This window comes from Sapajus apella, unplaced genomic scaffold, assembly GCF_009761245.1.
Source record: "Sapajus apella isolate SASKATOON/1434 unplaced genomic scaffold, GSC_monkey_1.0 scaffold128, whole genome shotgun sequence".
Lineage (NCBI taxonomy): Eukaryota > Metazoa > Chordata > Mammalia > Primates > Cebidae > Sapajus > Sapajus apella.
This window is the reverse complement of record NW_022437068.1, coordinates 1,551,612-1,565,268: the sequence shown is the minus strand read 5'-3', so window position 1 is coordinate 1,565,268 and position 13,657 is coordinate 1,551,612. Positions and strand designations below refer to the sequence as shown.

At 42.3% G+C, this 13,657-nt stretch overlaps 1 protein-coding gene across 4 annotated transcripts in view; it reads right to left on the bottom strand.

The window, feature by feature from the left end:
* Nucleotides 1-1,960: 1,960 nt before the first annotated feature.
* Nucleotides 1,961-13,657, bottom strand: part of PPARG (peroxisome proliferator activated receptor gamma) — a 142,013-nt gene continuing 130,316 nt past the window's right edge. For 3 of the 4 annotated variants that reach the window (XM_032262262.1, XM_032262264.1, XM_032262261.1), the window contains one exon: nucleotides 1,961-2,410. In XM_032262262.1, the coding sequence (XP_032118153.1) occupies nucleotides 2,163-2,410 (248 nt within the window). In that variant the 3' untranslated portion in view covers nucleotides 1,961-2,162. The remainder of the gene's footprint in view (nucleotides 2,411-13,657) is intronic. The other variant, XM_032262260.1, reaches the window with a different exon arrangement.

Below are 13,657 nucleotides of genomic sequence, written 5' to 3'. Positions count from 1 at the left end.
TGAGTGTTTCAAAATATCCTGATGTTTGGCATCAAGGAAGAAAAAAAAAGAGCCAATTGACTAAGTTTGTCACTTTCCTTGCAAATGTCTTGATGTTACTTAGACAATGGCTTCAGTCTTTGTCATTCTAAAGGTTTCGGCTCAGAAGGGGGTCTCTACTGAAGGGTTAGAAACCCTACATTTTTAGGGCTGGGGTCAGTACTCACTTCTATAACCTGATTCTTTGGAGATATGGTTATTTTTAAGCAAAAGATGAACAGGTCTTTCTTGATAATTTGGCTTGAAAGCCTCAAATCTGCAGTTATGTCGTCCTGAGTGTAAATACCATAAAGTAAGATAAATTAAGGGAGAAGTGGCAGGGAAATAATTCAGGTCAGTGGAAATAACCGTCCCGTACAGCAGAGGCCTCCAGATAGTCAGGTTACACTCACAAGCTTGTCCAGCCTGCATTTTGTTGTTGTGATTTGGTTTGGTTTGGTTTAGGCTTTTAGCTATCTGAAGCCATGGTTTTGAATTTCTGTCCCTAGTGATAAGCAGAAAAGAGGGATGAGGAAGGGGCTTTATTGGCCCAGTCAGAAACAGAAACTAAGAACCCATGACTGTATTCTCTCTGTTGGACACCCCTGAAAGACATTCTTCAAAGACATAGTATGATGAGTTCATGAGTAGCCAATACAAGTGAATTTGGTGGATTGAATCAATGAATCTACTCATTGTGCCAAGAATGAACAGACTGTCCCGCCTTCAGGGAACTTTGAATCTATTTGTTTGAGAGGCAAGCATTCCATTAAAATATGGATAGTTAGCCTCTGAGTTCAGAAAAGTAAGAGATCTCTGGACAGAGTGGTCCTAAGGAGGAGGACAGGAATAACCATGGCAAAACTGCGCTGCAGAAGAAACCAGAAAATAGCTCTTGTCCTTTCTCCTCCTATTTATTCCAGTCCAACACTTCCCTGAGGCCCTCTTCAGCAAATCCACAGATTCATTCTCTAGGATTCCAGTCTTCATTCATCTTACTTCCTACAAACTCTTACAGCACTTAGGCTCCAAAACATTCACCTGGTACGTGATTTCATCGTGAATTAGAATCTGTATGAAGAAAGATTAATCTTTTCTCCTCAGTTTATAATTGGCAAATTCTTTTTGGCAGGTGTCAAATCTTTTTTTATCTTTTTTAGAGACAGGGTCTCACTCTGTGGCCCAGGCTGGAGTGCAGTGGCACCATCACAGCTCACTGCAGCCTCAAACACCCAGGCTCAAGCAATCCTCTTGCCTCAGCCTCTGAGTAGCTGAAATTTCAGGTGTGTGCCATCACAAACGGCTAACATTTAAACTGTTGTAGAGACAGCATCTTGAACAAGAGACCAGCTCAATTGATCCATCCACCTTGGCCTCCTAAAGTGTGGGGATTAAAGGCTTGAGACACCGTGCCTGGCCCTGATACCAAATCTTAAAACAGTTCTGCTTTCCCCAGAGTTTCTAGCAGTGCTCAGTTGCTGGCCATTGGCTCTGTGGATGTGCAGCAGCATTGATTAGTAAGGTAGTATATGAGTAGGATCCCGGTGGTGAGTGAAAATCTCCGCTAGGATTGTGGAAGAAGACTGAATTCTGGGTAAGCCCAGGGATACACTGCATATTAGCACATCCAAGCTACAAAACACAAGCTATGAGCAGTTTGATTCTGAAGTTCTCCTTCCCTTCTTAGTTCTGATTGTTAAAGCAGATGCAGAGTTCTGAAAACTTGTAAATTGGGTAAAAAATTAATTTACTGAGAATAAAGGTTTATCAGCAGTTCCACTCATATATTTTAAAATGTCTAAGAAAGAAAGAAGAAAAATAAAGGAAGAAGGAAAGGAGGGAAGGGGAGGGAGAGAGGGAGGAAAGAGGAAACGAAAGGGGGAAAAAGAAAGCCTGTAGGCTAGGGTGGGAAACACACAAGACTCAGTCTTCAGATACTCTCAGCAATTTCATAATATGATAATTTTTAATATTAAAAGTAAATTGTAAATGTGTCTTTATAAACAATATGCATAAAATAGATCATATTCTAAAACCTTTTCTTTTTAAAATGCTTTTTCACAGTAAATTTCTTAGGTGTCAGATTTTCCCTCAGAATAGTGCAACTAGAAGAAGGGAAATGTTGGCAGTGGCTCAGGACTCTGCTAGTACAAGTCCTTGTAGATCTCCTGCAGGAGGGGGTGCAGACTCATGTCCGTCTCTGTCTTCTTGATCACCTGCAGGAGCTGCACGTGTTCTGTGACAATCTGTCTGAGGTCTGTCATTTTCTGGAGCAGCTTGGCAAATAGCTGAGAGGACTCAGGGTGGTTCAGCTTCAGCTGGAGCTCCAGGGCTTGTAGCAGGTTGTCTTGTATGTCTTCAATGGGCTTCACATTCAGCAAACCTGGGCGGTCTGGGAAGCACAAATGGAAAACACAACAGGGGGTTCAGTCAAAAAATCCTCTGGGCCCTGCCTCGGAGGCCTAGGCAGCTTTACCAAGCAGCTTACCCATGTTTTTGGTTTGCTTTGCTCTGATCTTAAATAGGAAGGAAGGGTAAGCAGATAGTGGGTAAGAACTGAGGATGGAATCAGAACCAAAAGGATCAGAGCCCTTTGCAGGGGCTTTCTTTTTCTGGTCAGGATGGAATCTGTGTGGTCAGCTGATGGAACATGACATCAAAACAATCCTGTTCCCCAAATGAAGTTTCCTCTGCTAACATGCTTCTACTCAGAAATTTCCTTTTCTTTTTCTTCTTCTTCTTTTCTTTTTTTTTTTTTTAAGATGGGGTCTTGCTCTGTCATCCAGGCTGGAGTGCAGTGGCACAATCTGGGCTCACCACAACCTATGCCTCCTGAGATCAAGCAATTTTCCTGCCTCAGCTTCCTGAGTAGCTGGGATGACAGGAGCTCACCACCAAGACTGGCTAATTTTTGTATTTTTAGTAGAGATGGGGTTTCACCATGTTGTCCAGGCTGGTCTCAAACTCCTGACCTCAAGTGATCCACGCACCTTGGCCTCCCAAAGTAATAGGATTACAGGCGTGAGATACCATGCCCAGCCAGAAATCTCCTTTTCAACATCTGCTCCTTCCTGATGAATCCATGTTTTATAGCTTCCGTCCAGTTTCTTAACATAGCTTCAAATATTTTTTTTCCCCAAATATGCTTTTAAAAGAAGGTTTATCTTCTTTTTGCTTAATTTGCTTTTGCTATATTTGCTTAATATGGCATATTTTGAAATGACAAAACACAGTTTTAAAATACTGATACATTTTAATAGAGGTTTCTTTTGAGTAGTAAGACTGTAATTTTCACTAGTTCTTCCTTAGTTTTCTTAATTCAATTTGCAAATTGTGAACTTAAGTTACTTTTAAATATTTTACTTTTTTATGTAGATCTTGTTAGTGTTATTCTCAAATACTTCTTAGCTTCTATTGTGAATGGACTCTTCATTTTTGTTACATTTAATATATCCCCGCTGACACGAAGAAAATGAATTGATTTTAGTATACTGAAACTATTCCAATTTTCTGAACTTTTGTCACTTAGAATAGCTTTTAATCATGGATTTCTACTTTTTTTTTGGAAAGACAATTTTATCAGCAATGGTGGCTTTATTTATTTCTTCTTTTGCAGTGTTAACCTTTCTCATTTCCTTTTCTTGCCATAGTGTGTTGGCTAAAACCTCCAACATGGGATTAACTAATAGTAGCAATAGTAGCATTTCCAACAAATTTAGGAATGCAACCCAGGAGTTGGAGGCTGCAGTGAGCCATGATCATGCCACTGCACTGGGCAACAGAGTAAGACCCTGTCTTGAAAAAAAAAAAAAAGCATTAAGTTGAGGGACATAAATAAAAATAATACATTTCAGATTCCAAGACCATATCATTTATAACTTTATTCTAATGTAAATTACTAAAACTTTACCGTATAAATTTGCATTCCTAATTTTGAAGGAAATGCTTCTAATCGTTTATCACCAACTATGATGTTTGCTATAGATTATGGAGGACATGTTTTACTCCTGTGTTTCCAGGGGTTTTAAAATTTTAATTTGTTTTAGTCAGGAATGTATTGAATTTTTATCAAATGCTTTTACATTCTTCTATCTAGAGAGATATGGTATCTACAGAGTTATGGTTTTATCTTAACCTAGTGAATTACATTACTAGAGTTCTTTATACCCTTGTACTCACTTGCTAATATTTTATATAGGGTTTTTGTATTTGTAGGTGATATTGGTTTAGAATTATTTTGGGGGTCATTCTTTGCCTATTTGGGTAATAATGTTAACTAGCCTTTACAGTGAGTTGAGAGGTTTGCCTTCTGTGTCTGTCGTAAGGACCTGTTCCTTGATGGTTTGTTAGAATTTGTTTGCAGAACCATCTGAGCTTGGTGATAAATCTATCACTATCTTTAATTTTTCTTCCATAGTTTTTAATCTATTCAGGCTTTCTATTTATACGGTAAAGTTTTAGTAATTTATATTAGAATAAAGTTATAAACGATATGGTCTTGGAATCTGAAATGTATTATTTTTATTTATGTCCCTCAACTTAATGCTTTTTTTTTTTTTTTTTTCAAGACAGGGTCTTACTCTGTTGCCCAGTGCAGTGGCATGATCATGGCTCACTGCAGCCTCCAACTCCTGGGTTCAGGTGATCCTCCTGCTTCAGCCTCCCAAGTAGCTGGGACTATAGGCATGAGCCACCATAACCAACTAATTCCTAAATTTTTTGTAGGGGTGGGGGTCTTGCTACGTGGCCCAGGCTGGTCTTGAACTCCTGGCCTCAACCAATCCTCCTGCCTTAGTCTCCCAAAGTGCTGAGAATATAAGCATAAGCCAACCATGCCTGGCCCTTAAAGCTCTTTATTTGTCCATTCTCTTATTAAAAAAAATCTGATTTGTCAAGGGTTTATCTATTTTTTCCTTTTTAAAAAAACACAGCTCTTGGTTTTATTAATTGAGTCTGTTTCTAAAAATTGTGTGTTTTGTTCTTAATTTATTGAATTCCTTTTTAAAACTTTCTTTAGGTTTACTTTCTTTTCTTTTTCTAGTTTCTTTAGCTGAATGCTTAATTCATTCAGTTTGGCATTTCTTGTTTTCTAATAAATGCATTTAAGCCTCTACATTTTCCTCTTAGTGTCACTTGGTTTCATCCGATGGGCTTTGATAAATAGTACTTTCACAGTTCTTTTCTAAACAGCTTGTCTTACAATTTTGATTTTTTTTTTTTAACCTAAGAGTTATATAGAAGTATGTTTTTAAATTTCCAAGTAAAAAGTTTGGGGTTCAGTTTTTATTTTCTAATCTCTAAGTTTTATTTTCTAATTACTAAGTTTGTTGCATTGGGTAAGGTTTTTTCATTCAGGCTCGCCAGAAGACAGGACATTCACTTGATCATTTGTACTCATTTCAAATTTTAGCTCTTGAAGTCTATTTATTTTATGTTAAAAACTGTAACTCTTCTCTCCTTCATGGTATAAGTTTTACCCACCTTTAATATCCTCTACGACCTGGTCCCGGTCATCCTCTAGCCTCAGTTTCTGTAATTATCTTTTTGCTCCATGTTAAGCCATCTTCATCTGTTACCACACCAAGTTCCTTACACACCCTATGCTGTGTCAGGACTCTGCGCTTATTCAGATTTTATTCCTCCTGCCTGAAACATTCTCACCTTCCCTTCACTCATTTTACTGACTTCAACCATTTCTTCAAAATATAGCCTTTGGCAGGCTGCCATCCTGAAATACTTCTCAAGAGTAACCCTTCCTCTCTCCTGTTCTTCTCATCTCCTTTCTCTGGGCCCCCATAGCACCCTATAAACACCTCAATCACTACTATACTAGTGTATTACATTCACTGAATGGTTACTATTTTTCAAAGATTATGCCAAGGGCCTTATTTACAATATACCATTTAATCTTCACAATAACCCCAGGAGGTTATACTTCACAGAATGAGAAGTAAAGACTTAGAGAAAAAAGTTGTATCTTGCCAAGATAGGCCACTTGCTAGTAAATGCAGAGCTGACATTTGGATCTAAGTCTGTCTGGTTCCAAAGGCTCTGCTCTTACTCCTTATTATCTTATATTATAAATTCTGGCTTTCTTGTTTCTCTCCTGTTAGGCCATGAGGTATTAGAGGGCAAAGACTAGGTTCTGATCCTTTCTGAACCACCAGTTGAAACACAGGAAGCATTTGGTCGACTGAGTTAATGAGCGAGAAGGCTGTTCTGGCCAAGAGCCCTGGATTGAAAAGCATAATTCTCTCGGTTGGTGAACAGGCCTGAAGGCAGAATCCCTACACAATGAAGAAGTCTCCTGTAAACGATGTTTTCCTGTGTCTAATAAACTCTAGTGACCTTTATCCACTGAGATGAGGCTCAAGAGAACCATGTGACACTGCAGAGTGGTCTCAGAGTGGGATTTGCAGAACTCTGAATATTCTAAGTTAACTTTCTTATTTTTTTTTTTTCCGCTAAAGAAGGAAACCGGGCCGGGCGCGGTGGCTCACGCCTGTAATCCCAGCACTTTTGGGAGGCCGAGGCGGGTGGATCACGAGGTCAAGAGATCGAGACCTTCCTGGTCAACATGGTGAAACCCCGTCTCTACTAAAACTACAAAAAATCAGCTGGGCATGGTGGCGCGTGCCTGTAATCCCAGCTACTCAGGAGGCTGAGGCAGGAGAATTGCCTGAACCCAGGAGGCGGAAGTTGCGGTGAGCCGAGATCACGCCATTGCACTCCAGCCTGGGTAACAAGAGCGAAACTCTGTCTCAAAAAAAAAAAAAAAGAAGGAAACTGGTCTTTACTTTGATTTTTTTCCCTCTCAGGTCTCCAACATATCCCATTGACTAGAGTAAGTATAATTTTCTCTTTAGATTTCAGCATTTAATTTTGGAACCATCAGCAAAAAAATATCAGATTCTGAGAAGGAAGAAATGATCTGGTCCTGGCCTGGAGAATTAGGCCCCTGGGGGTGTGGGGCCTTCCTCACAGTTGCTATAATGGGACTGAAAAAGCCACTGATGCTTCACTGAAAGCTGGGCCCCAGACTGGCACCTTGGTTTAATGACTATGGATTCCCCTGCTTAACAAATGCATGCATCTCAAAGGCTGAGGCAGATGTGCATCTAAAAACAGGTGCTGAGACGGGCCCTCCTGGGCGGGGACTACTCAACCCTGGGGAGGCCTCTGCTCACTGGACACTGGCTCCTGAAGCATTTCTGCCATTCCTCTTTCCTCCGCCTTCTGATTGACTGATTGTAGAGACAGGGTCTCTACCTTGCCCAGGCTGCTCTTGAATGCCTGGGCTCAAGTGATTTGCCCTCCTCAGCCCCCTAAAGTGCTCGGATGACAGGCGGGAGCCACCGCGCCCGGCCTCTTCCTTCCTCTTGAGCAGCACCACTGGGGTCAGCCCTTCGGCTGAGGAGGTGATGTTACTCTACAAGGTCTCATTTATCAAACAACCAAATCCTAACATGCAACAGATCAGGGCTTGCTGAAAACACTTGGCTCTGGCGCAGTTTCATGGAACTGGCCCCTCCAGGAGCGGAGAGGGATCTGGTTTGGATTTTGAAACCCCTCTTTGGCAAGTTATTCTTTATGATGTGATAGATGAAGCTTGGCTGAAGGGCTGAAATTTTGTGGCCATGGAGTAAGTATATTTTCTGCAATGACAAGTTAGATCATTTACAGATCAGTCCCACTGTCCCCCTGACTGAGCCTTTGTTAAAGCAAGATGGTTTAACGGGAAGAAGAGCAGCAGAGAAAAGTTGTATATTCTACATTTAAGGCTTTCACTCACCAGCTCTGTGACCTTGAGTAAAGTGATTAAAGTCACTGGGCTCAATTTTTCTCTTCTAAACAAAACAGACTGGAGTAAATAGATAATCTCAAAGATTCTAATTCAAAAATTATAAGATTTATTCTCATTTGTAATTCCCTCTACATAATTCACATAATTCAACCGTAGAAATACACTCAAACATCTATTGGAAAAGCATATTAACATGAAACTTAGAACACCTGACTTACTTAAACATCAAAAAAGCTTCCTTTGGTCTTTAAGCCCTAGTCAAGGGCAAAAGAGATCTGCCAGGGTTGTTCCCTACCCTACACCCTCCAAACGGCCAAGAGCTCCCCCCAGTCTCTTTCCCCTTTCTGCTCCACGCACACTCAGTCCTTTACAGAGCTAAGCCAGGTGCCACAGGTGTGCCACAGAAATCCGTCCAAACACCCAGACTGTTTCGGCGCCTTTCTCTTCTCTCCCTACCCCCATCAGCCTAGTACCCACAAAGGCACTGTCCCCAGGAGGCCCGCCTGAGATGATCTCCCTGTACCTTGCTGAGGTTAGTTGAGTCTGGAGTTGGGCCAGGATTAAGGGCCCTCTCTGCTGGCCTAGGCTGCCTAGAAGGCCCTTTTGGGAAGTGTGTGTGACTCAGACTTCAGGACTTAGGACTTGAGGAGGCTGGAGTCAATTACTAGTTCCCTACTCCCCAGGCTGTGAAGAATTGGGAAAGAAACCTTTCCGGTCTCCATCCACACAGTCCTGGAATTGATTACAGAACACTGTTGATTATGGGCAAATCTACAAAGCTTCCATCTTATCCAGATCTGGTTCTGTTAAGTGGAGGGCTTATCTGAAACAGAGTTAAATGCTCTGGTCCTCTTGAGATCTGCCCACCTGGGCTGGGTGTTTCCCTAGCACAGATTTTTCTCAGGAGGTGTTTCAATTAGGGAACCAGATGGCCACAGCAGAGTCTCCTGAAGGAGAGGCAGAAAACCCGAAGGGGGTGGTTTCGTCTTTATTCTAGGAGCTGCTCTCCAGGCTTTCCGCATCTTTCCCTATTGGCTCTCTGATAGAGACTAATCTGAAACCAATTGTACCCAGGGCGTTTAAAAAAAAAAAAAAAAACAAATCTGATTGCAGGGCAGCTGTAAATTGATCCACAGACAATGAAAGACCTTAGTTCAGGTGTAGGCTGAAAACTGGAGGGGAGGTAGGGCTACTCAGTACTTTGCAATTTAACTTCCTTTTATGCTTCCTCTCAAGTTTCCTTTATTGCACTGCTCCGCAAGTTCTCAGGCATGTTCTAAGGGGCAGTGGATTGGGAAACTGAAGACTTGAATCCTGTCTCTCTTCCACTTAGTTTCTGTGTGCCTGTGGACAAATCATCTAATCTTTCTGGGTTTGGGCTTAATTTTCAAGACCACAATGACATTTCTTTCATAAGCATATGGAGAGAATGAAATAGGCGGAGGAACTTTAGAACATGTTATAATTCTTGTGTTTGTTCGAATAAAGGCAGTTTCCATGGGCTTGGGGTCAGGAGTGTAAGTAGGAGTGCGTGGCATATCAAGTCAGGAAATGGAAGGTTTTTGAGTTGTTCTTGGTTAGAGCAGAAATTCGGGAGCTCAAGAAAAATAATGCCTGATGCAGACATGTTTGGGGTGTCAAGCAAGTTCTCATTCCTGTAGTTGAAGACACAGAGGCAAGGTGATTTAAGAACAGTAGCAAAACAAAAAAGCCACTGTGCCCCAATTCACTACTCCCTTGAATAAATGATGCTGGGAATTTGAGGGTACTTTTCTGATCCAACATCAGAATCATCGTGGGCATTAGGCAAACTGAATTCAGCAAAGTACCACGGTGTGGCCTATAGCAATTCCTTCCCACCATCCTACCGACAGGAAAAAATAATTTAGCACAGTTATACATGTGTCCTCTTCATATTGAAATTCGAATTGGAGCTTCATCTAGTGCAGGGATGATCAATTTTGGCTACATAGTAAAATTATCTGGGGAGACTATGAAAGCAAATGAATGCCTGGGACCCATCCCTAGAGATTCTGATTCACTTGGCCTGAGGTGTGACCTTCAGGATTTTTAATAGCTCCTGGGCGATTCTAACCTGTGGCCAAGAGTGCGCACCACCAGTGCGGAGCAGCAGTTGGGATTACAACTTTGCAAGTTCCTTAACCTTTCTATACCTCAGTTTCCTGACTGTAACAACTGGAGCTGTAGTGGTAATTTAACTCATGGTGTTGTTCAGAGGACTGAGGGCCATACAGAAGGTGCTTAGCACAGTGTCTGATGCATGGTGAATTAGTTATTACTATTTTCATTACTGTTCTGTAAACTTGCCTCATTTTCTTCCTTTCTTCTCATTTCTCTGATTTTTTTGGATTCTTTCTATATTTTTCCCATTCTTTCTTTCTCAATTATTGCTCTCTTTTCAGCCTTTTTATTTTCTCTTCGGTCTTTTCTCCCCCCGATTTGCGGATGTTTTCCCGTTTCCACTCCTGGGCCTGCGCTTGCTGGGGATTTATAAGAATGCTAACAGGGCCAGCTTAAATTAATCAGAGGTCTGAGCTGTGGATGATGTGAGGAACCATGTAGTTTACTGCTGCTTTCAGGGAACGGGAATGATATAAAATAGAGGGCTTGGAAATACTTTGACAAACAGATAAAGATCATCTGTAACCAGCACACTCTGCTGTGAACACACATGTTGCTGGTAGTCTTCACTCAGAAGTGGGTTAACATTCTGACACTTGCCAGTTTAAATAACAGTTTCACATTTAATTGCTTCCCCTATCTATGCCTGATAACAATAATATGTATGACTGGGCAGGGATGGTGGAGCGGGATAACCATAATAAAATCAAACCAGCCAATATTTTCTTGGATCTGCCCATTAAGTAGCGATTACATCTCAACTTGCCTCATCTCAGACGCTCCACTCCCACCTCCAATAATCAACTCCCAAACCATAAAACAGAACACAAGCCCAGCTGGTAAGAGGGCGGGCAACCCTTTTCTGTGTGCCATGTTCAAAGCCCCTCCACTTGACAGCACCGCCAGTGGAAACTGAGTGTGGACTCTGCCATTTCCGGGTCTTTCAGAGTGAAAATGGAACCTGAAATTTCTGTCCCACCCTAGGAAGCCCCTGTGTCCCTATCTCTGTGCACTCTGGGGTTAGGGCCCCCTTGTCGTTCTAGTCATTCCAGGTCACTCAATTTACATCCAGCCACATGGTTTGCTCCCCTCCTTTCAGTCAGGACCAGGGGAGCAGTCTGTAGTCCTCCCTTAAGCCGAATGATGTATGTACATTTCTGCTCTTTCTCTGTCCAAGAAGGAATCTGACTGGGCTGGAAATGTGGGATAGGAGGTAGAGGAAGAAGGGTGGTGCTGAAATAGGAAGAATGATCCATTCCAAGTCTCCCACTAACCTGCCATCTCCATGCCCTGAATCCATCTGGTGGCTCTACCCTGCGATGCTCTGGGCAGGATAAAAGGAGGGAAAAGAAGAGAGAAGGGAAGACTAAGAATTCCTACCCTTCCTTACTCCCTCAACCTCTGGAAATGTCAACAGCACACCAAGGGCAGTAAGTGAAGTTAAAAGCTACCAGGTATGACTTCACTCCACTCCCCTGCTTTCCTCCTTCCCAGTGTCTCTGAGAAGAACCTGTGGTCTCAGAACACAGGCACATTCTCTAAGTATGGTCTAATCACATGGTGTTCCCAAGAAGTTCATGGGAATTCCTGCAGGCTGGGAATCCAGCAGTCCTGCCATTCCCTGTCTCCTTCAGGGGCCCCAGGACGTCTGAATCCTCCCGTCACTTGGAGGCCCTCCCCTTCCTCCAGTATCTCTTTCCTTCTGGGTTTTGTTCTCAATCCACACCTAATCCACTTAAAGTGATAGCTGATAAAGGGATTAGCTGATATCTCCTAGGCATATTTATATTGTAATAAGGGATCTTAACAATCACTGTTGGTGGCATTTCAAGTAATGTAACTGGCAGAATTGAGTGGTGCTGCTACAGGGCAAAAGGGAAAATTAGCATTTACTGCATTTACTGTGTGCTGAATATGTCCCAGGCATTTTGCCAGAGGCTTCACATCATGTTATTTGGTTTGCTCAGGGTCCTGATAAGGAAATTAAGGTTCAGGGAGGTAAATAATTGCTGCAAGCACGCATCTAGGAAGAGAGGGAGTGGGGGTTTGAAACTCCTGTCCCTCTGATTCCAGGGATTTGCACTGTGCAGCTTGCTTCTTCCGGTCCACCTACTTGTGACACTGGTGAGCCCTCCAAAGACTTCTGTAGGACAGAGTGATGCCTTCACTACCTGTATCTCTGTAGGAGTGACTTGAACCAGTGCTGGGTTTCATTCTTCCTCACTTGCAGATGATCTGTCTGAATGTCTCGGTAGACTGTGCCAGTCTGGAAGGTTGCCTGGGGTCACTCAGAGTTTAAACACACATTATGAGAGCCCAAAATGATAAAGTGCTCCAGAAAGCAGCCCACTGACTGACTGACTGAGCCTCTTCCAGGACTGCCAGTGTGGGGACAGGAATGACTCAGCATTCGATCCCGTGGTAGGTCTCTGAGGTCAAATCCAATTGCTTGCTCACTCACTGGGATGATCCTAGCCTACCATGCCTGGGCTGGGGAAGGAATTTTATTTCTCAAGCAGTCACAGATAAAGATGCTTCTATATTTTACAAACAACAAAGCCCTGTATATGTAGATGTTTAAAGTGTACCAGATGATGATTCTAGGATGGTTCATCTTCTCCCCATCATTCTATCCCCGCCCCCAGCTCTCTGGTTTTTAGAATTTGGATGCCAGTTGAGAACTCATAAATAAACCTCACCCTTGTCAAACCAAGTCTATGGGGTTATGAAAACAGTGAACTAATGGGACATTTCTAGGTAAGTCAAAGCGAGTCATTATTCAAAGCCATTCTGCCAACTAGCTGAGGAGGGCCGGTCTGAAAAGAGAGCCTCACAAGCTAGGCAGAAACAACATAGGTGCCTGCAAATTTTTCTCCAGTTAATAAATAAGTGCTATTACTCTCAGACACAATCATAGCCCAGATAGGGGACAGGAACTATGCAATAATACTCTTTGGCTGTTGTCCTGCTCAAGAGAAAGCAGATATCCTTGTTTATTTGCAAAACTACAAGAAAAGAGAGAAAAACAACTTTCATCATGTAGGCACCAGCCTGTCTTATCCAAAAAAACTCTATGGATAAGGGAGCTAAATATTTAGCTGGTACAGGAGAGGTGGGAGAAAGTGTGTTGTATACAGCATATATAATATCTATGTTTTGTGATATTTTGGGTTTGGTCTCCTCTCCAGTTAACTAGGAATGCAGATGCTAACAGATGAGAGGGTATGGAAGGCCCTGGGCTGTACAGAATCAGAGGCTCCATAGCTGGAGTTTCCTCCAGGAAAGCATCGGCCTATTCGAGCAAGTGCACGCTGCCTTTTGTTCCAGAGAGAAGAGGACACTTTCCATTTTAGAGCTGGGAACAGTCTCAAGATTTTGAAGGGCGGCTGTGGGACAGGGAAGAGAGATCAATACTTCCAAACCCAGTGCTCCTCAAACTCAGTGCCAATGGAACACTGGTGTTCTGGGAGCTGGAATGAGCGTTCTGCTGTGACAGCTGCGTCAGGGTTATTGTGTTTGTTTCTGAAGGGTAGGAAGAAATGAAGGGACTGGATGGTATTTCAATAATTTAACATTCCTCTCATAAATTTTTCTGTAACCACTTATCTATATCAGAACCTAGTATAAGATGGTATCTGATTGAACAGAGATGTATTTACTTAGTCATTTAAAGTTTACTGTCCATTTTTGCAG